Source organism: Camelina sativa, chromosome 10 (assembly GCF_000633955.1).
Source record: "Camelina sativa cultivar DH55 chromosome 10, Cs, whole genome shotgun sequence".
Lineage (NCBI taxonomy): Eukaryota > Viridiplantae > Streptophyta > Magnoliopsida > Brassicales > Brassicaceae > Camelina > Camelina sativa.
This window is the reverse complement of record NC_025694.1, coordinates 19,405,453-19,429,019: the sequence shown is the minus strand read 5'-3', so window position 1 is coordinate 19,429,019 and position 23,567 is coordinate 19,405,453. Positions and strand designations below refer to the sequence as shown.

General features: G+C 32.8%; 3 protein-coding genes and 1 long non-coding RNA gene across 5 annotated transcripts; 2 read left to right on the top strand and 2 right to left on the bottom strand.

The window, feature by feature from the left end:
- LOC104719351 lies at positions 1,337-4,612 on the top strand. Its single transcript, XM_010437263.2, has 9 exons — positions 1,337-1,676; positions 1,761-1,820; positions 1,911-1,958; positions 3,124-3,256; positions 3,347-3,423; positions 3,678-3,776; positions 3,854-3,924; positions 4,015-4,105; positions 4,217-4,612. The coding sequence occupies exons 1-9, from the start codon at positions 1,458-1,460 to the stop codon at positions 4,325-4,327; spliced, it is 909 nt and encodes a 302-aa protein (XP_010435565.1). The 5' UTR covers positions 1,337-1,457; the 3' UTR covers positions 4,328-4,612.
- Positions 4,926-6,759, bottom strand: LOC104719350. Its single transcript, XM_010437262.2, has 3 exons — positions 6,085-6,759; positions 5,317-6,000; positions 4,926-5,232 (listed from the first exon to the last, which is right to left on the bottom strand). The coding sequence occupies exons 1-3, from the start codon at positions 6,757-6,759 to the stop codon at positions 5,128-5,130; spliced, it is 1,464 nt and encodes a 487-aa protein (XP_010435564.1). The 3' UTR covers positions 4,926-5,127.
- On the bottom strand, positions 8,907-10,111 carry LOC104719349. The gene is made up of 3 exons (XR_756593.2): positions 9,940-10,111; positions 9,276-9,352; positions 8,907-9,103 (listed from the first exon to the last, which is right to left on the bottom strand). It is a non-coding gene; the product is annotated as an uncharacterized LOC104719349 (long non-coding RNA).
- LOC104719348 (zinc finger protein ZPR1-like) lies at positions 10,533-15,899 on the top strand. Of its 2 annotated transcripts, none has more exons than XM_019230563.1 (17): positions 10,533-10,585; positions 10,943-11,093; positions 11,743-11,787; positions 12,016-12,056; positions 12,156-12,237; positions 12,409-12,453; positions 12,639-12,695; positions 13,039-13,098; positions 13,191-13,318; positions 13,414-13,663; positions 13,817-13,883; positions 13,993-14,063; positions 14,149-14,238; positions 14,703-14,811; positions 15,038-15,129; positions 15,250-15,355; positions 15,656-15,899. In XM_019230563.1, the coding sequence occupies exons 2-17, from the start codon at positions 10,968-10,970 to the stop codon at positions 15,766-15,768; spliced, it is 1,482 nt and encodes a 493-aa protein (XP_019086108.1). In that variant the 5' UTR covers positions 10,533-10,585; positions 10,943-10,967; the 3' UTR covers positions 15,769-15,899. The 2 variants fall into 2 exon arrangements, with proteins under 2 accessions (XP_019086108.1, XP_010435563.1); XM_010437261.2 differs by having other exon boundaries at positions 10,552-10,677.

Here is a 23,567-nt window from a genome sequence, read left to right as displayed (position 1 = left end):
GCCCATAATTCACGAGTGTTGGCAACAGCTATACGTGAAGATCACATGTTTCCCAAACCTCCTGATGGTAAATACTATCTTGTAGATTCTGGATATGCCAATAAACGAGGATATTTAGCTCCATATAGGAAAGAAAGGACAGAAGGTACACGGTATCATCTACAAGAATTTTTACATGGTGAGCCTCCCAAGAATAGCAAAGAAATGTTTAATAGGTGGCATGCGTCTTTACATTCTGTTATTGAACGTACGTTTGGTGTCTTGGAAAAAAAATGGAGAGTTTTAAATAAATTTCCAAGGTATGATATTCCTACACAGAGAAAAGTTATATTCGCGACAATGGGGCTACACAATTTTATTCGTTGGAACAAAATTAAGGATAAAGATTTTGAAGAAGTTGAGAGGGAAAATGATGTTAATCGTATGCATCAAAATCAAAACAATGATGAAGATGATGAAATGGAAGAAGAACCAGCTGCAGAAGGAGCCTATATGAAAATTGTACGAGATCAAATTGCTGAGCAAATATGGTCTATAAAGAGACGTGGTTCTCAACGTCTATAGTTGATTATTTTTTTATAATTATCATATTGGTATCACACATTTGTAATGGTTACCGAAAGTTCAAACAATACATGTTCATGTTCATGTATTCATGTTTGTACGTTGGTTTTGATGGGTTGAAGATGCTTGTTTTTGATTAAAAAAAAATATTTTTATTTTTCTTTTAATATTTTTTTATATGTTATTGCTTGTTCTGTTTTTTTGGTTACTATTTACGATACTATTTATTCTGTTTTTTCTCTGCACTTATTCCTTTTCATTCCTTTTTTATTTTTTATTCTTTTCTTTTCCTTCCATTTTATTCATGTTTCTCCTCGTTCTTTTTATTCCTCAACTGGTCACCAGTTGGAGCCTATGTGTTTCCCTTGGAATAATTGAATCAGGTATTTTGTTAACAACATAAAATTGATTAACCAAATCAATGTCTCAGTCCACATTTAAATCCCATGGATTAAAAGGCTCCATGGTTTGATAAGGTGTTAGTCAAAATAATGCTCTGGAAATTGCAGGGCAGTATGAAGAAAGTTGCAGGAGAGATGAAGTTTCTTAGGTGGTCGGGAGATATGTGTAATGCAAGGTTCAGTGGTTTTGTATCTCACAAAATCATCGTTTGCAATGTTCAAAGTGCTTAGAGTCTTAAAAAGCTAACAAGTAACAAGGCATTGAAAAGCCCAAAGCCACATTTCTAATACTGATGAATAGACACGTGTTGCTACACACAGTTTTGTTTTTTTCTGGTTCTTGAGTTTCAGACCACAGTTTTGTTCAATTTTAAAGGTATTCGTCTTATTTTTTTTTTTTTGATTGGCCAATCGAAGATGATTTCTAGATTTCACCTCCATTGATTTGATTTTGATGTTTTCCATTTTTGGGTTTTCTCAGAAACACTGAAAATGGCTTCTCTTCATCTCCTTCGACCTCTACACAGCCTCTCTTCTTCAAAGCTCTTCTTTTCTCAGCCAAGTTTTCATTTTTCTTCATCCCTTAAACCTAATTACTTGAAAAGGCACAATCTTTCGAAATCATTGACTCTCCGATTTGCTCTCACGGAATCAGATTCTATTGATCAGCCTCTAGAAACAAGTTCTAAATCCCTTCTTCTACAACTCTCTGTAAGTGAAACTGGTTTTAACAATTCAAATANTTTTTTTTTTTTTTTTTTTTTGCTTAATGGGTTCTGAATTGTGTTGTTGCAGAAGTGTTTTGATCTTCCATCAGATTACTTCCAGCAGTTACCAAATGACCTTCGTCTCGATGTAAGTAAGCCCTCGTTGCTTAAAAAACTCAGATTTTGTGATTTAAGCAACATGTTTTTATGTGGCGAGTTTTTTTTTTTTTTTTTTCAGTTAAATGATGCTGCTTTTGATCTCTCCAATGGACCCATCATCGATGAGGTTAGTTCCTCTTGCTCCACATAAACTTTTTAGTGCTAAGTAATCACTTCCATTGACCAACTCTGTAGCCTCAAGTCTTGTGACCTTACTGTTCCATCTCTGTGATCTCTTATGTGACATTCATGGACTTGAACTACTTGTGTATTGTAGCCTCAGAGCCCCATCCTAAACCACAATATTTTGCAATTTTATATATCTACATCTGTGACAGCCTAATAGCATTCTATGTTTTTATGTGTATTGCCTGATTTGCGAATGTGTAGGCACCCGACATTTTATAGTTCATCTTGGGTATAGTATTGTTATTATCCCTTCAAGTATCGTCGTGGCCTTAACATGTTGTTCTGTCCAAATGATGTAATGGTATTATTTGTGATCATTTCCATCTGTATTGTAGCATAATCTGTTATCTTCCTTGTTCATCTTTCATATAAATAAGATTTTTGGAGGGGATGTCGTCATGTATGTGTTTATGCTTTACTGGTTTTACTAGAAACTAAAAGATAGAAATTTGCAGAAGAAGAAATGGCCGCTCCATTGTTCTTATATCTTTATCTACAGACATAATTATGTATTCCTTTAGCCTCTAGGACTAGGACCTTTAGACAGTTAGATGTATGTGCAAGTAGTGAAACATACAGCTGGTACACTTATTTATACCCGTGGACAGACAACCTTCCTGTTTAACAGTTAATGATCATTTACGTGCATTGAAACATCATAGTCTTAGCTTTATTGTTCTAGTCCAGCATAGTCTTAGTGTTTGCCTATTGGAATCCCTTCCACAGGATAAGTGTTGTTTCCTTAAATGGGTTTTTTCTTTATTTTTCATATACTATTCACTGTGCATCTTAAGGTACCTACCTTGGATCTTCTCTTCTATCATCGCTCTCATCTTAAGCAACTTTTTGAAGGATGTGTGTCTTCTCCCATTTTGCCACATATCACTTGTCAGTTGACTAATATCTCTTTTGACTTAGCTTCCTTGTCTTCTCTTCCTATTGCTCGAGAACTTCTTTGTCTTCTTTGCCATTGGCGTTGTGCCCTGTGGATTTGGTTAGAGAGGATGAGATAATCTTGAATCTTTGTAGTGTTTTACAAGCCGACTCATTTTCTTAAAACTTCTGTGGTACTTATAATTGCAACTGCTCAATTCTATTTGTAGTGTGGTCAAGAGCTTGGGGAGACATTAATGAATCTGTCCCGTGCTTGGGAACAAGCTGACACATCAACTTCTCGTAGTTTAGTGGAGAAACTTCCCGAACTGGAAATTTCATTAACAGATGGTGCCAAATCAGGTAACAAGAAGTACACCCCTAGTATCTAGATACACATCTTTATAGATCTACTCTTGTAATCATACCTCTTTTTAACATCTTTTTGTTCAGCCTTTGGGAGACGTCTGATATCTGCAGGAAAAAGGTTCCAGGGGATGGGACAATATGGTCAAGGTGAATTACAGAAGGTACTTGAATCTCAAATGTAGGTGTGGTTTCTTCTACTGATTGTTTGGTTATGTATATTGGGTGAACATGTAAATGTAAGTTACATCTAAATAGAAACTGTTTGCATACTTCAATCAAATGTTAGTCAGACCACCTGTATACCTTGTTAGACTTAACTGCCAAAACCCACAATTCTAAAATCAATTGCTCGTCTATGTAATCATTCATGCCCTTGGTACTTGTCTACAAAACTAACATCTCTGAGAAGTCGCAGATTGCTAAAGCGATGATTTCAACTGGAAAAGTCCTATCTGCAAATACATCATCAGTTCCAGTCAATAATGAAACCAACTCAGGAACAAAGATATTAAAGGTAAAGAATAGATTTTTCCCCTTGTACGTCAGCTGAAATTACTTTGCAGATGATAATTTTTTTGTTTAAAACTGCAGTTTGGGGACCTTCAGGTTGCTGTGACTCCACAGAAAGCATACACTGGAGCTGCCATTGCATTCATCTATGGGTATTTGTAGAAAGCTTGTTAATTATTTTCAAGAAACTGTGTATCACACTCTGTAACAACATTTAAAAACACCTCATGCCGTTGAAACAGGATACTTTCATGGCAAATCAGTCAGGGGATCCAAAACACACCAGAGAACTCATTGCAGTATGCAAATGACAATGCATTGGTTATCGGAAATGTTAGTGGATCAAACGTTCTAACCCTATACTTTGATTCTCATCATATATATATAGTGGAAGTAGAGGATTTGTTATTTAACATTTTGTCATGTTGTTGTTCTTCTGGGCAGTCTTTGAGAGGGTCTCTTCTAGCTCTGTTTTATGCCTCAACAGTCTTGTCAGGCTTCACAACAGCTGGGCTTATCCTACTGGCTAAGCAGCTTTCATCAGAGAAAGAGTGAACCCCTTGATGATTACACGCTTCCATTTCGGACAGCTGATACAAAACCTTTGTAAGAATCATAATCTCTCCGAGGTGGTCTCTAATACACTCATGTTCAGGGTTAAATATTGTATCTACTATCGGAAACTTTTCTAATCCTTTTATCTCCAAGGTGGTCTCCAATACTCTCCTTTTTATGTATCTAATACACCTGGGTTGAGTGTATATTGCTTGTAGAGAAAACAAAGAAATATTTTGTTTTTGTAACTGAATAATGGAAGTTTGTGTACAGTGCCACAACCAATTCATAGAAATTGTTAGTTTCATATTCTCACATGGCATTTTATTATGATACTTGTGTTTGTAGTAGATATCCTAACAACATACTTTAGTGTAACATTTATCCTACCGACGTACTTACTTCAAAGTAGGAATATGATCTTTGAGGTTAATAAAATCACTCCTTATGTAGCCCTGTCCGACACAAACCATTCTTTGCTTCATGAACACGGCTCAGCTCTTGTGTATAAAACAATTATAACGTAATGCAGAAACGCCTAACTAGAAAAACAACAAAAATTCATAAATTAAAATTATTCTTCTGTTGCTCCTCTCTTAGATTTTGGTTTGGTAATGTAATAATGCAGAAACGCCTAACTAGTCTTCGAAGATGATCAATCATTTTTAATGTATTCTCAAAAACTAAAACCAGATAGCAAAATCAACAAACCGAGACTTAGATAAAACACTGAAAATAAATGAAAGCTACCAGAGAGAACAAGTTTTACAGAAATTAAGAATTCTTTGGCCATTGGAATTTTAAGAGTTATCCTCCTTAGCTTCCAGCTTCTTTGTAAGCAAGTCTGAGAGACCATCGGATAACGCAGAGGATGTCACAAAGGAAGCTTTCAATAAATTGATAGCCTGTATACAAAGAGAGACATAGAGTTAAGCCATATCTTATAGTAACTAATGGAACAAAGGACTTTAATATTTATGAGTACATACCTCTGTTCTACCGATAGTTATCTCTTCGATGTTGACTTCATCAAAACTAATCTTAAATCTTTTTAGATCCCTAACAGTAAGATCTGTATTCAGTGGAGTGATTATCAGATCATCCGAGACAAGAAACTTCTTGTTACTCTTCACAAACCCACCACTACTTCTTGACTGGTCACTTATTTCAGTTTTTGGATCCATTGGTCTTACTTTCTTGAGCCTGTCCTCGCGATCTCCAGAAAAAGCATGATCTTCAAAACAACTGTAGAAACTCGGCAGAGTTTGGACCGGGACGCCAAGAAGATTCTTTCTACAACGGTAATACCAAGGTATGGTTATTTCACCGCAGCTTAAGCCTTTGAAGCTTCTGAACAGGTTACCTATACATCCCAGACCATCATCACATCCATCATCACTAGCAGAGATCTCGCATATATATTCAAGAGGAAGAACAAGAAAGGTGCAAAGAAGATCTATAAAGCCTTCACCACACTTAGCATACATAACCTTCCTCTTATCCTGCTTACTCAAATACACTGTCAAAGACAATACTTGGCCTAACACTGAATCACATGGACTTGATGATGGCTTAAACGCTCTCTTCGAAGGATACGTTGAACTGTTGAAGGGATAGAATGTGGTGGTCAATGGAGTGTCTGATGCGAATAAGGATCGAAGAAAAGTCATTGCCTGTACAGTACAATGAGAGTGCCCAAAAGTCAAAAAAAGTTTCATATATAATATTTAACAAAAATAAAATAAAAATAAGAGTACCTCTCGGAAGCCAAGTTCTGCTTCACCCTCCCCAATCTCATCTAAACCGTTAACGCAGCCTAAATCCTTGACACGTTTCCGAAAAAGTTCCCGAGAAAAATTCTCTATTTTCAAATCGTCACTCAATATAAATGCCAAGTTTCCATCACCATGAACAAAGACTCCATCATAATCACAGCTACCTCCCAACCTGCTCGCAAACTCTTCTCCTTCGGGTGACGAAATCTCTTTTTTCATCAAGTTTCCACAGCTACATCTTGAAGTATTGAAATTACTAAAAAACTCTCTGCATGATTTTCTTTGCAAGTACATTGGACACATAAAGTGTTTAGTTGCCTCTGTGTCGACGTCTATGTTAATCTTGAGCATTTTGCATTGACTTTCCTTCACGCTCTTCGGGTAAACCAGCATCTGCTTACAAGCTTCAGTCCGAAAATTATCGATGTTCATGTCCACAACACTTTTGTAAAGGTTGTTGAGACAACCTAGGGTGACCGTTTGTCTTAATCTGCCGTGATTCTCAAGCAATCTCACAATGGTTCCCAAAGGCATAGTGAGAAAACTATAGAGCAAGTCAACAAAATCATTACCAGAATGAAGCCAGACAACCTTGTGCTTGTCCAAATGATCCGCAAGAAGCACATTGATTGTTCTTTTCTCGAATCTTTGATCCATTGGAGATTTAAACGATTAAAACTTCACAAATAATAAAGAAAGCAAAAAAAAAAGGAAATCGCAACAGGCCAAATATTCTGAACTTTGAGAACGTACTAATGGATTAAAGATCAAAACCCAGGAGGATTCATGGTAAATAAAGAGTTAATCGTTTGAGGTTCCCTGTAGAAATTTACAAGTCTCGAGGAATGTAAAGAAGTATAGGCTATAATTCATATTGTTGGGAATAGGAAGAGGTTTCGTGTATAAATAGACTGTGTTACTTATTAATTTAAACATGACTTTGTACCNAAATGTTGTTGTTTTTTTTTTTTTTTTTTTTTTTTTTTTTTTGAATAAAATGTTAAATTATACTCAAACAAAAAATAGCGATTTTACAACCCTAATATATAGATTGATGATGTTTTAGGCTAAAATGCCACATCCTTAACAACATTTCTCACAACAAACATTGCACCACTTTCAACCCCAACTATTGAATAATTTTTTCAATATAATCATAGTAGTGCGAGGTGAGGAGAAAACGGTTAAAATCAACCACAACTATTTATGAAACACTTATCCATACCTAAACTTTAGTAGCCTGCATAAATCAACCTAAATCATCCAAAAATTCAAATTATTATACCTCAATTATATAAAATTTAGCCAATTTCAACATTATTTAAACGGTGTTAATTAGTCAGTTAACGGCGCTAAGTCAGACTACACCGTGACAAGACATTTCAATACGACGTCATATTACTTAATTTTTTTTTCACTCTAACCATTGAAAAACATCAATTTATTGTCTTTAATTAGATAACATATTAAGTATATGTAGCTATAAAGCAATAATTTGGACTTCTCATCTCCCTCTCTCCTCTTTGTAGGTCTCTCAATCTCCAACCAAAGTTGTTCTGACTTTTACTACGTCGATAAACCTCGGGTTCTGTGGATTCCGGCGAGAAGCGTTTGGTTTCTCTCCGTCGAAAGCAATTGACCTCATGCCGTCTTCAAATTCAGAGAAGACCTTTTTAATTTGGATTATGATTTGCCAATTTATGATTCAAAATTGATATGAGCATAACCCGAACCGAATCGATATGTTCTCAGCATCTAGAGCACTCGTGGCTTCATCAAGTAGCAACACCTTAGTGTCTTTATCAATTCCTATGGCTACTCTCTGCTTTATCAATTGTCCTTATACTTGAACTCCTCTTTCACCAACCATTGTTTCATAGACATGCAAATATTAAGTAAATCTTTCAGTCTAATCTTTAACCATGGACCTAGGAATTAGGGCTAGACAATCTGTTTATTTGGTTCGATTATTCCAGTTGAAGTTACGTGTTGTAGGCCACTGATGAAGCCATGAGTGTAAGATAGGTCAGCTGCAGATACGATTTCGGTTTCAGTAGCATCTCCTCCTTTACCATAAGCAACGTTTGCTCTGATCGTTTCATTGAGCAAAACAGATTCTCGGCTCACCAATACGGCTTGTTGTCAAAACCATATCACTTGAAATGTCTTGATCTCAACTCCAATCAAATCTATTGTCTGAAATAGAGAACCAAAAAACAAAATAAGAGAATTTAGAATTTAATTGAACTGAACTGGGCTGGATTTATATCAAACTAACTCGTATGGTTATAGTTTTTATTTTATTTGAAATCGGTTTCAGTTCTTCTATATCTAACTTTTCCAACGCCACAAATAGATAGATAAAGATCTTGGAAGATCTGAACATCTGGTCTTGAAGGATATTTGAAATTGATATGACGAAGTTCAATATCTCCTTTAACATTATCAAGAACTCTTCCAGACTCATCACTTGGATCAATCTTTGATTCCCTGTCTATAATTGCAAAGATCGATGCAGCCGCATTGCTAGGTTTGCTGGAATCAGGAGAACTTGACTGAGAGATTTCTACGATTTTCAAAGCAAAGATGAACTTGACTGAGAGATTTCTACGATTTTCAAAGCAAAGAAAACTATTTCGAAACATAACAGTCTTTAGAAAGGGTCCCCAATAAAAACAGGAATCATGAGTTTCTGAAACGCATTTGTTGCTTTTTACCCTGAAAATAGAATATCAAAGGTTGTTTTGCCGTCTTTCACAAGCCTTGCATCGGCATAGAAATTGGTAGCATAAGAAGAGAAGAGGAAAAGGAAAGAAACTCTGAAAACTGATACTACTGGCTATGCCTTGACATATTCCTGTTTCTCGTAGGACCTTCACATTTCTTCTTATACATTTTCAAATTTTCTACCCTACACAAAATAATGCAACCGTTCTCATGCTCCTGACTGCATCATTTGCTACTTCGCTAGCTTCCTCATACATTATGTACCAACACTTTTCTGTTTTATTAGACAAAAAGATAGAGATAACTTCATACCTAAACTAATTTTAGATGGGGGTACAAAATCTAATTCTAGTAAAATAATAAATTAGTCAACTGTTCTTGGTTTATCGACAAACGTGGACAAGAAAAATAAAAATAGAGGGAAAGGGGAAGAGGAAACCAATCACCTTACTTTCCAAATGGCTCCACCTTTGCTCTTCGCCAAAATGTTCGGATGGCGACCCTCTAACCTTGAGTTTCCTCTCTACAAAACATATACAACTCATTACACTTTCTAATTTCGTGAATGTTTATTATAGTATACACGAAATTTCTATATTGTACTTGTTGACAAATACTAATTCTAAAAAGACATCCATGAAAATTCTATCATGCACATATAAATAATCAAAACAGTAAACATTGCAAAAAGAATGAAGAATTAGAATCAACATGTAAATACAGTACAAGCAGTTCAATTTTCTCAGTGTTATCTTGCTTGCCTATCTAAGCCATGTAACTTCCCGAATTGATACATACAATATAGTGATATGTGGCATAGATACCAAACCAGACAATCATAATCAACAAGTAAAAGACAATGATAAAGGTAAAAGATATGAGAAATCATATTAACAACGATAGCTACTTTTTTTTAAAAACAACACAAAGCTTGCCATCAACCTTAACTAAGATAGTGCCAAATAACATTGAGTAATGATAAGAGAAACGAAACGACTCTAGATAATTTAAACTTTTACAATCAACCAGAATCAAAATCGAAGACGAGAGTTTTTACTGAGATAAAAAAAATATATAAAAAAAAAAGATACAGAGTCCGAGAATGCTTACCCCTAGAATTCAAAACCAACAGATTAGATTGGATATATTGAACGACCGCTACCTCACCGGATCTTGTCGCAGAGTGAAGATCCGCTGATAATACTCCCTTCCCTGTTTATGGTTTTTTAGAGTGACAGCTGAGTCCTCGAAACATGGTGAAGCGGAGAAGGAGAATAGGAAATGTTAGATAATTTGAATGATGACAGGTAATCAAAACTGAACTGATGTGTATTAATTGTTATAATTTTATAGGTTGTTGATTTTTTTTACCGATGTGTCAGCTCCTTTTTCAACTAAAAAGTTAGATGTGTCAAACATCGGAGAACAATTCCTTCTACGTTTGTTGTATTGATTTTAACTGTTTTCATTCTCAGGTGAGTTACTAATTTTTGAAATGTTAAGTTTTATATAATAAATATATTTATATTAAAAAAAAATTTGGAGTATAATTTCTTATTCTGGAAAAAAATATATATAGATAGCCCAAAATGACCTAGTGGAAAAAGCTCAAGCCCACTCACTGCCCAGTTCCCCCACGGAAACAAAAAAAACACAGAGGGAGACACGTGATGCTCACGTGGGTCCTTCTTCAACTCTCTCGCCGTTTCTAGAGCCTCTGTTTGGGTGTGTTGTCTTTCTCTGCTTCTTGACTTGAGTGAGTTTCATACAAACTTAAGCCTGCCTCTGTAATTTTCACCGCACCACACAGTTTTTGTAAAATTTCAAACATTTGACTCTTTAATCTCGGTACGTCTTTGGCTAATTTGGTTGTTTGTCGCTTAGCCCCATCAGAAATTGATATATCAAAGTTCAAAAATGTTTTGGGGGTTTGACAATATTGAACTCTGTTTCTCGATTTCTATGGGTTCAAATGTATCTAGGATGAAGATTCTGTTATTATAAATTCTTAGCTCGTAGGGATTGTAGATGGGCATAAAGTTTCATGCTTTTTAGTTTTTAGCTTGTTTTTGTTTTTTCTTTCTAATATTTTATGTGTTTTGAACTTGTTTAGGATTGTTTTGGAGACACTTTTTGAGATGATGGACAACAGAAATGATCAAGAAATCGATGTTGGATCGGTGGTTGAAGCTGTTTCCGCTGATCATTCCTTCGGTGCTCCCCTCTACGTAGTTGAGAGCATTTGCATGCGCTGCAATGAAAATGTATGTCTCTTGCTCTCTCTATCTCTGACACACACACACACACAAACATTTTAGTTAATGTCTATGTTTGTAGCTGAGTTCTGTGATTATATAATTCCAATATTAGAGGCGAATATATTGGTTTTACAATTGGATTGCTCTATATTAATTAGAGCCTGGTCATCAAATTTAAAATGGGAAAAGGTTGAAAAGAGAAAGAAACTCAAATGGTTATGTAGAGAAACTTTATTTAGTTGAGATTCCTGATGTTCGTTATCCTTAGTCTCGGGAGGAATAGGTTATATAAGTTGTAACCTGTGGTACCTATATAACTGATATAGGTCAAGGAAACTCAAATTGGTCTAGGAAACAGGCTAGTTTCTCTTTAGTCCTTGCTTTCTAGTTTGTATTTGTTATCAATACTTTACATGCAAATGGCTGTAATAACATTAGAATTTTTCCTGCTATCCAATGGTTCTTGATATTATTATGTAGTGAACTATAGAGGGGATGAAACAAAACTTATTATCTACATCTTGGTGATGGTATGAAAAGTTTGAGGTGAATATATTGATATTTTTGGTTCTGTGGAAATCAGTGGAGAAAGTTTATATGATCTTTCTCTTGATCCTTCTTCGGTGCATAAAGCAGCTTCTTATTTCTTCTGCAGGGAACAACTAGATTTCTATTGACTTTAATTCCTCACTTCAGAAAGGTATGTAGTACTCTGTTTTGAAAAGTGCCAGGTTTTGTTCATTTTCTAAACTAAGATTGTTTCATACTTTAGTCACTGTGAATTTGACCACATTCTAGAGCACTAACAATCCACATAGTTTTATTATTTGATATAAAGAAACATGTTCTCTTGGTTTAATGCTTTGTTTAGACTTTTCTCTACCTTGTGTTAACTTACGAACTTCCTGCCAACCTATTCCGGTTACAGGTCTTAATATCTGCATTTGAATGTCCCCATTGTGGAGAAAGGTACAAGTTCTTATGATTTTTAGATGATTTGGGCAGCGTGAATTGTTTTTTTTTTCTTTTTAATCACTAAATGTCTGTTGTATCTCTGATCTTTTATAGGAATAATGAAGTTCAGTTTGCTGGCGAGATTCAACCCCGAGGATGCAGCTACCATCTAGAGGTTTCAGCTGGCGATACAAAGGTTAATGCATCGATTCAAATATATTTTTGTTATATTTCTCATTTGGAGATGCAATATATCTTAGGTAGAATGTAGCCTTCTTTTCGTATTACATGAAACTCGAACGATCTGTCTTTAGTTGTCTCTTGCTCCCTAAGCTAACTTTACCTTCTTATTTCTGTCTGAATGCAGATATTTGACCGGCAAGTTGTAAAATCTGAATCGGCCACTATTAAGGTGAGCTGATTCTGCGAGTGTCATTGCTCCTTTGAAATAAAAAATACTTTGGTTCGCTTCAAATTTCTAAGAAACCACTTCCGCTTATCTTTCTGAACACTGTGAACTCGTTGCTTCTTTTATTATGTAAACTAGCTGAATTGAAGCTGGAAACTGATATTAATTGCATGAATATATGCATTCAGATTCCTGAACTGGATTTTGAGATTCCACCAGAGGCCCAACGTGGTAGTTTATCTACGGTAAGTTCTCTTAACCATCTTGGTATCGTACAGTTCATTTTTGGGGGTAGTAATTTCTTTGAACAACCTAAACATCGTCTGATCTACTCATGAGAACAAATTAATTTTGCATTTAATGATAATATAACCATCAGCTTATCACCTATTGAGACGATTCCCATGGGATATCTATCTGTGTTGCTTTGCCAGCTTCAACCTGGTATTAGCAGTTGGAAAAATCTCTTGTCATCGTTTAACTCCTTTGTAGTGGAGAATAGACCTATACAGTTGCAATTTAAGATGGTTTGTTTTTTTAATATCCCAGTTCCTTGTCTATGACTCCATCTTTTTGTTTAATTTCTAGGTGGAAGGGATACTATCCCGGGCTGCTGATGAACTGAGTGCCCTTCAAGAAGAACGCAGGGTAAATTCTGGCTTGGGGCTATAACTTTTGCATGTCCATTTTGATTGTTTTGGCAGTCAGGAATCTCTTAAACTGCATATGTTTCTTGACAGAAAGTGGATCCTAAGACTGCTGAAGCAATAGACCAATTCTTGTCTAAACTGAGAGCTTGTGCCAAAGCAGAGACATCATTCACATTCATTTTGGATGATCCTGCTGGAAACAGTTTCATTGAAAACCCGTAAGGATATATATTCAACTTGGACATACCAAGTTAAAGTCAAGTTAATGTTTCTTATATCTAGCTTATGACAACAAGTTTACAACATTCGACAGACATGCTCCATCAATAGATCCCTCTCTAACAATCAAGTTCTATGAGCGAACACCCGAGCAACAAGCAACTCTTGGATATCTTGCTAACCCATCTCAGACTGGACAGTCAGAAAGAAGCCTTGCACTTTCTACTCAAACAACTTCTTTACCTCATGGAAGTATCGGAGCAACAGCTGGTCACCGAGCGATTGCGCAGAGTAATAGCACTGATATTTCTGATAACTTGTTTAGATACACTGCCCCTGAAGAGGTAACTTCTGACCCTGAAACTTTTTGATTATTTTTGTTGAATGTTCAAGGTTATGATCACTTGAGATAAGAAATCAGTGTCAAAATGTTTTCTGAGAGTGAAAAGTTTAAAATGGTAATTTTAGATAACATTACTATTGCTTATTTTGTCTAGGTGATGACTTTCCCTTCAACTTGTGGAGCATGTACAAAGCTGTGTGAGACACGGATGTTTGTGACAAGTATCCTTTCAAAACTCTTTGCCTGTTCCTTTGTGTTCTGAAACAAGTTTTACGTAATTGTGTTTGTTCGTGAACTCCTTGATGCTGTTTACCCCTTGACATAAAATAGAAATCCCGTATTTTCAGGAGGTTATTGTTATGGCATCTACATGTGACGATTGTGGCTATCGCAATTCTGAGGTTGGCTTCCATTAGTTTGAGAGATTTTGCTGACACAAGCCTGGTCTTTAGGTTTATTAACTTATTTTTGGGTGAATGTAAACAGTTAAAGCCTGGTGGTGCAATTCCTGAAAAAGGAAAGAAAATTATGCTCTCTGTGAAGAACATCACTGACCTTAGCCGAGATGTTATCAAGGTTAGTTTTTTTGCTTCAATTTGTTTGTTTATATAGTATTGCACCAGTAGCCTCTTAGGTAAAAATGTTGGATGAGTAGTGCACCAAGAGAGGCCTCTTAGGTATAAATGTTGGATGAGTAGTGCACCAAGAGAGGTCTCTTCATATCGTTTTATGTATCTTAAAGTAACTGAGAGTGTCACTTTACGGTTATATATAGAATAAGTTCGGTAAAGGTTTGACAATGAACCTAGCCCTGTGCTAAAGTTAAATTTGGTACTGTAACAAGTGTATGGTATAGATGTAGAATAGGTTTGTTTGATCTATAAGGCCCTTTGGTATAAATGTAAAGACATCTGATGGCGATGCCATAGAAGAAAACCATATAAACCACAATGTATGCTAGGAAATGTGTTATTTTAATGAAGGAAGCAACACATTCCCGTATTTCATTAGAGGTTAAGTTTTTTTGTTTCGTATATTAGTCAGACACTGCAGGAGTGAAAATCCCAGAACTTGATCTGGAGCTAGCTGGTGGTACACTTGGTGGAATGGTAACAACAGTGGAAGGGTTGGTCACACAGATCAGAGAAAGTGAGTGTGGCATCTCAAAATTATCCTTGTTTACTCTGAATCATGCATCTTTTACTCAATTTTAAGTGGACTAAGTACACTAGAGCAGATTTAGAGAACTGTGGCATAAATTAGGATCCTATAATTCTTCCTTGCCATGTTTTCATTGTTTGGCTAATGGAAGCAATGCTAGCCTTTTAGTGCTCGATCTTACCTACTGATCCAAGTATGTTATGGGTTCTCACAGGCTTAGCGAGAGTCCATGGATTCACTTTTGGTGACAGTTTGGAGCAGAGTAAGATTAACAAGTGGAAAGAATTTGGATCCAGGCTAACAAAGGTAGCAACAATGATTGAATTTATTTAACCTTCTCTTGTTCTTGATGTGCAAGAGGAAGCAAAGCAATAAGATCTGGTTTATACCAAATAGAGAACACCCCTTTCTTATCTCTTCTTGCAGCTTCTAAACTTAGAACAGCGGTGGACATTGATTCTTGATGACGAATTAGCCAATTCCTTTATTTCACCAGTAACTGATGATATCAAAGATGATCATCAGCTCACATGTAAGTTCCTCAGTGTTCCTTGACTATGATGAGCACATAACGAGTAAACCGGTTTAGGACCGCTGATTTCGTATCCGTTTCATTAACTAAATCTGCTCCGTACATGTTTATTCACATAAGGAATTTTACATACAGTCATTATAGATCAAGAAGAAACAACATTACTTGTTTTCGGTTTGAATTTAGTAAACTGAAATATGAATTGAAACTTAGGAGTGAAGATGTCAATTAGGAGAGGAGTGTTGGGTTTTAACTTTTAAGTGACAAATGTTGTTGTTGTATGTTTTGAACTGTATACAGTTGAAGAGTATGAAAGATCATGGGAGCAAAACGAGGAGTTGGGTCTCAACGACATAGATACTACTTCAGCTGATGCTGCTTATGAATCCACAGAGCCAACTAAATTACCTTGAACCTAAAAAGATATACCTTGAACGTGAAAAGTTACTCTAGAGTTATGATTTGTGTTTGGGATTATTATGTTTATGTTGTATATTATCACTTTAGAGTTCCTCCAATAAATAAAATTTACTTTGCTTCTCTTTTTTGTTTTTCTTTCTGAAATTTGTGAGTTGATTTCTTACACACTAGGATCCCACCCACCTGCGGTGTACGGCGGGACCATTTCTTGCATCAAATGATATTTCAGTATTTTGTGATATATTATTGAAATTATATAAATTTAGTAGTGTTTTTAGAATAAAGTAAGGGGGTGAGATGAATATAGAATTGATGGTATGTCTAAATAATTTTATTGTATGAAATTTGATTATTATAATATAATAGTTGTAATTGTCATGTATTAGTTAAGGAAAAAAGATGGCTAGCTAGACGAAGTATTGGAGAATACATGGTCATACATACCAAATATATTATTGTATACTCAACTACACAAAATATATGTATTACATGACCATATGCATGAACTATATGACATTATGTGATCAACATCATAGACATATAATCCAGTACACCGGTCAACTAACTCCGGCGAAGACCGACGTTGACTCCAGCGTTCACTTAAAAAGTATATATTATAAATAATAATAAAAATAATAAATTATTGCAGTAAATCATTTATGGAGTTTTATGATTAAAGACATATTCTATTCAATATCTAATTTTTTTTTATATATCTCTAATATATTCATTCTTATAATTAGTTACTTTTTATTTTTCAAGCTAAAGTAAATAGTTAAATGAAAATAATTTATAATTATTTTCAAGATATAAAATTTCATTTATAATTATCTTCAAGATATAAAATCATTCATAATTATTTTCAAGATATAAAAATAATTTATAATTATTTTCAATATATATATATATATAAATCTCTCATAATCAGATTATTTAAATACTACAAAAAAAAAAGAAAAGACTACAAAATCAATAAAATCAAATTCAACTACTTCCATTAGAATATTATATGCAAAAATTGAGAATATGACTCTTTACTCTAAATTTTGCATGGTAAATGTTATACAAAATTTTAGACACTCTTTACTTTAAAATTTACATACTCAAAATAACATATAAACAACAACAACAAAATTCACAATATTTACTTTTAACATATGAACATTTTCATTTTTACCCTCTTTTACACAATTACAATATGTTAAATTAATTTTTAGAATTTTTTTTAAGGTTTTGGTTCTCTATTTTACATTTAGGATATATTTAGGAAATATTTAGATTTTGAATTAACATATAAACAACAACAAAAATTCACTATATTTACTTTTAACATATGAACATTTTCATTTTTAACCTCTTTTACACAATTACAATATGTTAAATTAACTTTTAGAAATTTTTTTAAGGTTTGGGTTCTATATTTTACATTTAGGATATATTTAGGAAATATGTAAAACAATATTTAGATATTGAATTAACATATAAACAACAATAAAAAAAATTCACAATATTTACTTTTAACATATGAACATTTTCATTTTTACCCTCTTTTACACAATTACAATATGTTAAATTAACTTTTAGAATTTTTTTTAAGTTTTGGGTTCTCTATTTTACATATAAGATATATTTAAAAAATATATAAAAAATATTTAGATATTGGATAGAATATTTTTAAATAATAAAAAACCATAAATGATTGAATATAATAATTTCTTTTTTTTTATTTTTTTTATTTTAGAATTTTTTTTTGGTCAACGTCGGAGTCAACACCGGTCTTCACCGGAATTAATCAATCAGTGTACCAGATTGTATGTCTATGGTGTTGAATACATAACGTCATATAATTCATGTATGTGTCCATGTAATACATATACTTGATGTAGTTGAGTATACAATAATAGACTTTTAATCTAAATAATAAAAGTTCAATATAATACTCTGTTTCGCTAATGAATGTGATGTGACATGTTAGAATTGGCGTAACACCTTTCGTTTAACTTGTTTTATTTAATACTAAAATATTGTATGTGTAGACAACCTGTAAAATAAAACTATATAATCATATTTTTGTAATTTCAAATCGCCCTACCACTTGACCCGCGAGAATTTAAATTTTGTTTTAGGAATTAACAAAATATTTTAAATATTTGTTAAACAGTATTTTAATTATGTGATACTAATTTCTTTATTAAGTATTTTAGGCTCTTTCAGTTGAGTTTCTAATTCTAGATTTTTGTCAAAGGATTGGACTAATATGTAAGAGATAAGCGCATTTAAAATATTTAATCATGTTTCATTCTACATTACAGACGGTTATGAACTGAATTCATAAAATATTAAAATCTATTGTTTTTTTTTTAAATGAATGAGTATACATACCTACGTAAAATGATGTGTGAGTTTTTTTGCAGGACCTTCACTTCCCCTGTAGGGTATCACATCTCTAATGCGATAAGAAGAATATGAAAAATGAGGTAACTGCTCGGTGATCTGAAGGGATGACTGAAGAGTGATATTTTAATGACTTTAAATAAAGTAGAAAATGAAGGATTCTAAGAGTTTGTTAAAAAGTTTTTTAAAATGTTGCTGATTTGTTTTTCCTAATTTTGTAAAATGTTTTCATAAAATCTTTCACAATATTTCTATTTGATAAAAGAGTTTTCAAGACTTTTGTTATAAAGTAAATGATATAAAATCCTAAACCAATAACATAATATTTGAATTCATTAACAATCCAAGATTTTTTTGTTTTACTTGAATAACATAAAACTTTTAATGACTTTATAAAACTCTTAATCCAATAACACTATATTTATCAAGATTTTAAATAACTTTTTACAAATCTACAACTAATAACACCAAATTTTAAAAAAGTTTTAAAAGATCTTGATTAAATAATAACATATTTTACAAACTTTTAAAGTAATTAAAATTTTCTTTAAATCTCAAACCAATACCCCCTCTTAGATACGATAAACAAATAAGGATTCTTCATTAAAATTGACAATGAATGATACCATAGTTTTAGGCAAGATTAGCATGTTAAGAACTTATGTTATTGTTACGATTGTTTATGATTGAAGATTTAACGCTATTTTGTTAGAAAATACTATATGAAAACCCTATATGTAAAGAATATAATCGAATAAAAAAAGAATATGTCTTTTGATAAGATTTGTAATAACTCATTAGTTTATTCGGTTTATTTTTAGGAAATATTTGATCCATTAGGATCCATGATGGTATCCTAGTTTCACGGGATCAATTGTTTATTAACATTTTTGATATGCTCCTGGATTTTAATATCATATGAAGGCCCAAACAAACATAAGGCCCAACAAACACACGTGAATCCTATCATCAACGCCTAACGATAAAACTCAACACAATATCGCAGATCCGGTCCGTAACGGGTCGGGTAAACGGATAAACACGCGGACCCTCCAGCCAAACGGGCGGATCATTGGTTTCCAGTTTTTTATTACAAAATTACCCTTTTCAATTTTAAATAAGCTTTTCCTTCTTGTAACATTGGATGGCAATTTTAGTAAATAGAGTGATGATTTCGACATTTACACAAACACAAATGTACTACCCTTTTAATTATAAGAAAATGTGATATATGTTAACTAGGATTTAATCTACGATGTAGATTTTAGTTTATTTTTTTTCCTATATAATGAATTAGTTAGTAATTATCATGTTCTGAAATTTTCTGTTTCAATATATATATTTTTCTTTTGGTAAGAGTATACATATACACATTTAATTTTAAAGCTTTACAATTATATATTGTGTAAGATAAAAAAAAGAAGATATATGATTATCGTTTTTGTTTTTGTCGTATTTCCAATCTTTAGTACTTTCAGTCTCTGAACGGTTAGTGTGTTTTTAATAAGTTAGTTTACTTATTTACTAAGTGCATGTTTGTTTTTTCTTTTACAAAACAACTATAGAAGATAATCTATTTAGTTCATTTTTTAATTCAGGAAAATATTAAACTGTAAGCTATGATTGAATTATAATATATTTTTAATTAAATAATTAGTTTTATGGTTAATTTATGTATCATAATACAAAATCTTATGACACAATGTGATTTGTTAGTATTTTTCTTAAGGGCAATTGTCATAAATACCACTAAAATAGGGTTTTATACCAAAAATAACACAATTTAGTTTTTTTTCCAAAAATACTACATAATTGAATTAAAGTTCTAATACTAAAAACTAATTCCTAAATTCTAAATACTAAACCCTACCCCTAAAAACTATACCCTAAAACTAAATGTGTCAACCCAAACCTAAAAAAAAAAAAAAAATCTACATCCTTAAAAATCATTTTTTTTGTGTTTGTGGTAATTTTGGAAAAAAAACTTTTGTGGTATTTTTGGAAAAAAAAAAACTAAAATGTGGTATTTTTGGAAAAAACCTTTTTAGTGGTATTTAAAGGAATTTCTCTTTTCTTAAAGTGTTTATTATTAATCATTATCGATTGAATTTTTGTTTCTTACTTTTTTTTTCTTGTTAAAAATATTTATATAAATATGCTTTCAAGTTTTAAATTTAGTGGTAATTGACTATATTCTGGTTACTTACAAAAACACACATATATATATGGATAAAAAAATCTAAGATTTGATAAAACTACAGTTTTATGAATATTTAATATATTTGTATAAACAAGCCAAATTAAATCAAATAAAAATTATTAAAATTTTCTTACTCAGTCATATTTAGAATCATTTTTTCAACCACCACCAAAAATGTTTAGCCGAGGTGAGAAGTTTATTTCTCACATTTTTTTTATTCACTAAATGAATAAATTATATATGCTCTTAAATTATGAAAACGATATATAGAGATTTTTTATTTATTATGTGAATTATGTATTGATTCAAATGTATGCTAAATACAATCAAATAAATATCTGAAATTCAAATTATTTTTGCAAAATTAGAGGGAGACAATTATAAAATTTCCTTAAATCGAATTGACATTACTTATGATTTCAGTTATTTTTCACATTCAAAAAATTACTTCTCTTTTAATACATAAGATTATCATCGTTTTTTTTTGTAAATTTATTTAGTGTTAATTTCAAAAATTTAACGCATAAAGCAATATTCATATGTACATGTTTTGAACATTATTTTATTATATGTTGCTGTATCTAAAGCAATTGACAACATTAGTTTTTTTTTTTGGGTCCATGTGAATTTAGAGGAGAAAAAACTTCACTAGATTGTTAAATGTTTCGAGAAGAATTTGATTGAAAAGCAAAAAGTTGATTTTAATTTATTATGTAAATTTATTTGTTTTGCCATTTGGTCACAACATTTGGACTAGTACCTCCTAAATGATTGTTCTTAAGGGTGACAATATATATGTTAACAAAGTATATGTTAGCAATTAAATGAAAGACCTTAAACATTCATGAGACAAAACCGTACCAAAATTAAATAAAAACCAAGGTGAAGCCAATATGGAGCTATAAAAACATAGGAAAATTTGATCTATTCGAGCCATAATATTGCATTAGGTTGAAAAAGCTTTTAATGGTATAAATCACATTTAAAATAAAGGGAAAATTTCTTTAAAAACCTCAAATTATTCTTATTTGGACATTTAATACCTGATAGTTTTCGGTTGGAATAAAAATATCTGATGTATTAAACCCGTGTCACGCAAAACTTTATTTTAAAATCGTTGGTGGATTTCAACCCACGACTTAACAGATGTCGATGGTCGTTACGGATTTACTAACGGCTGCTAAAGATTTTTTTTTTTAATGCAAGTAAATCTACCTTCTAAGTTTTTGTTAAACTGATTCCTTGTTTTTAATATCATGGAAATATTCAATTTTTTTTTTTAATGCAAGTAAATCTACCTTCTAAGTTTTTGTTAAACTGATTCCTTGTTTTTAATATCATGGAAATATTCAATTTGTTCACATTACGTATTTGATTATCAAATTAAAACATCAATACCAACAATGTGGGCTTGGACTTTGTAAATTTATAAAATAAAATAAAATAATAATAACTATATGGGAAGGTATCGGTCCAAACAATATGGAGGCCCCAAAAATTGTTAAAACAAAAATATACATTTTAAAAGGTGACGATAATAATATCATACATTTTATGTTATAGTTTTATGAATCTCAATCATATTAATAAATAAAATAATATACTATGACAAGTAAAGCTCACAACAAACTCTAAATAATATAAACAGTCACATATTTAAATTCTAAAAAAGAAATAAAAAAGAAATCAATATGGAAACCTTCATTTTTTTTGCTTTAATGTATTTTTAAACATTTTTATCAATCGTAATAAATAATTAAATTAAATTAAATTAATTAAACAAGTATTTAAATCAAACCAGCATAGTTTAACTATTTCTAGTTGACGGCTATTACTGTTCCGTCATCTTTCATGGTGGTGCAAATAGGAAAGTTAGTTTTAAGGTTTAAAGTGTTAGTGAAACCATTTTTAAGATTTATAGTGTTGGTGAAAAAATCTCAAGCTTGATATGTGTATATTTTATATTTTACCATTTTTAACCACTGTTTATTCCCATCTTTTACATGTTTTATTAGCTCATTTTGTCACTTTCATATAGTTTAAGGTCTGTTTGTGCATTAGACTAGGATTTGCATTGCATCTGCATAGTTTCATGTTTAAGCAGGTGAATTGGACCCAAAGGGGATGGAAATGAAGCATAAGAAGAGGAGAGTGCAATCAGTGAGACAAATGGGAGCTGAATCAAGCTGGAGACCAACTTTTGGAAGCCACTCGACCCCAACACCCGGAAGCACTCGACCGTGTGCTACTCAACAACTCAATCGTGTGCTACTCAACCACTCGACCGTGTGCTGCCGCTGGGCTCAACTGTTTGGAAGAAGAAGAATGGACCACTCGACCCCCCCCCACTCGACCGTTTGTGGTCGAGTGCACCTTGGCCGCCTTTCTATTTTGTCTGCTACCCAAATCAGGGCTTCCTTCCCTTCAAGTGCACCTTGGCCGCCTTTCTATTTTGTCTGCTAGCCAAATCAGGGCTTTCTTCCCTCACTATAAGTACTCCCCATACCCCATGGCCGCCAGAGACAAGCAGTTAGGTCAGAAACAATTGTAGCCACCCCAAAAACCTAGTTTTTACCCGTTTTAGGTTTTTAGCTTACTTTATTGTTTATCTACTTTTGTTCTTCATTTTTCTCAAGAATTTCAATACTTTGTAAGCTTCATAACTTTCAGTGTATTGCGAATCTGAGTTTTCTTCTTTATAGTAATTTGTTGTTCATCATCTCATCTATCTTATCATGATAGTTTCATCATTTTCTGGGTTTGAGTTCATCATCATCATGTTCTGTTCATCTGAGTAGTGAGTTAGGATTCTAGGGATGGATTAGGCTGGTTTAGGGTTGTGGTTATTGGAATGGTCAAGCTTGTTTGTTTAGATATCTCTTCTGGGTTAGATATGCTCTATGATGTTCTTATATCTGAGAGGGTAAGAATAGATCTTTAAGCTTCTCTGCATCACACCAATGTTAGGGTTGCTAGATAAGGCTAATCTGGAGATTATCATGCTTGTCCCAAGAGATTGGTTTTGATTTTGGTTTTTCATGGATTTCACGGTGGTTTACTCGGGCTCTTTGAGCGTAATCTATACTTACTATTTATGGAAATTGGATTTTAGATCCGATCGGAAAAGGGGAAAGTCTGGCGGTGTGGGGTATAGCGATTTTCTTGATCGCATCTTGATCATATCGTGGATCCTCAGTT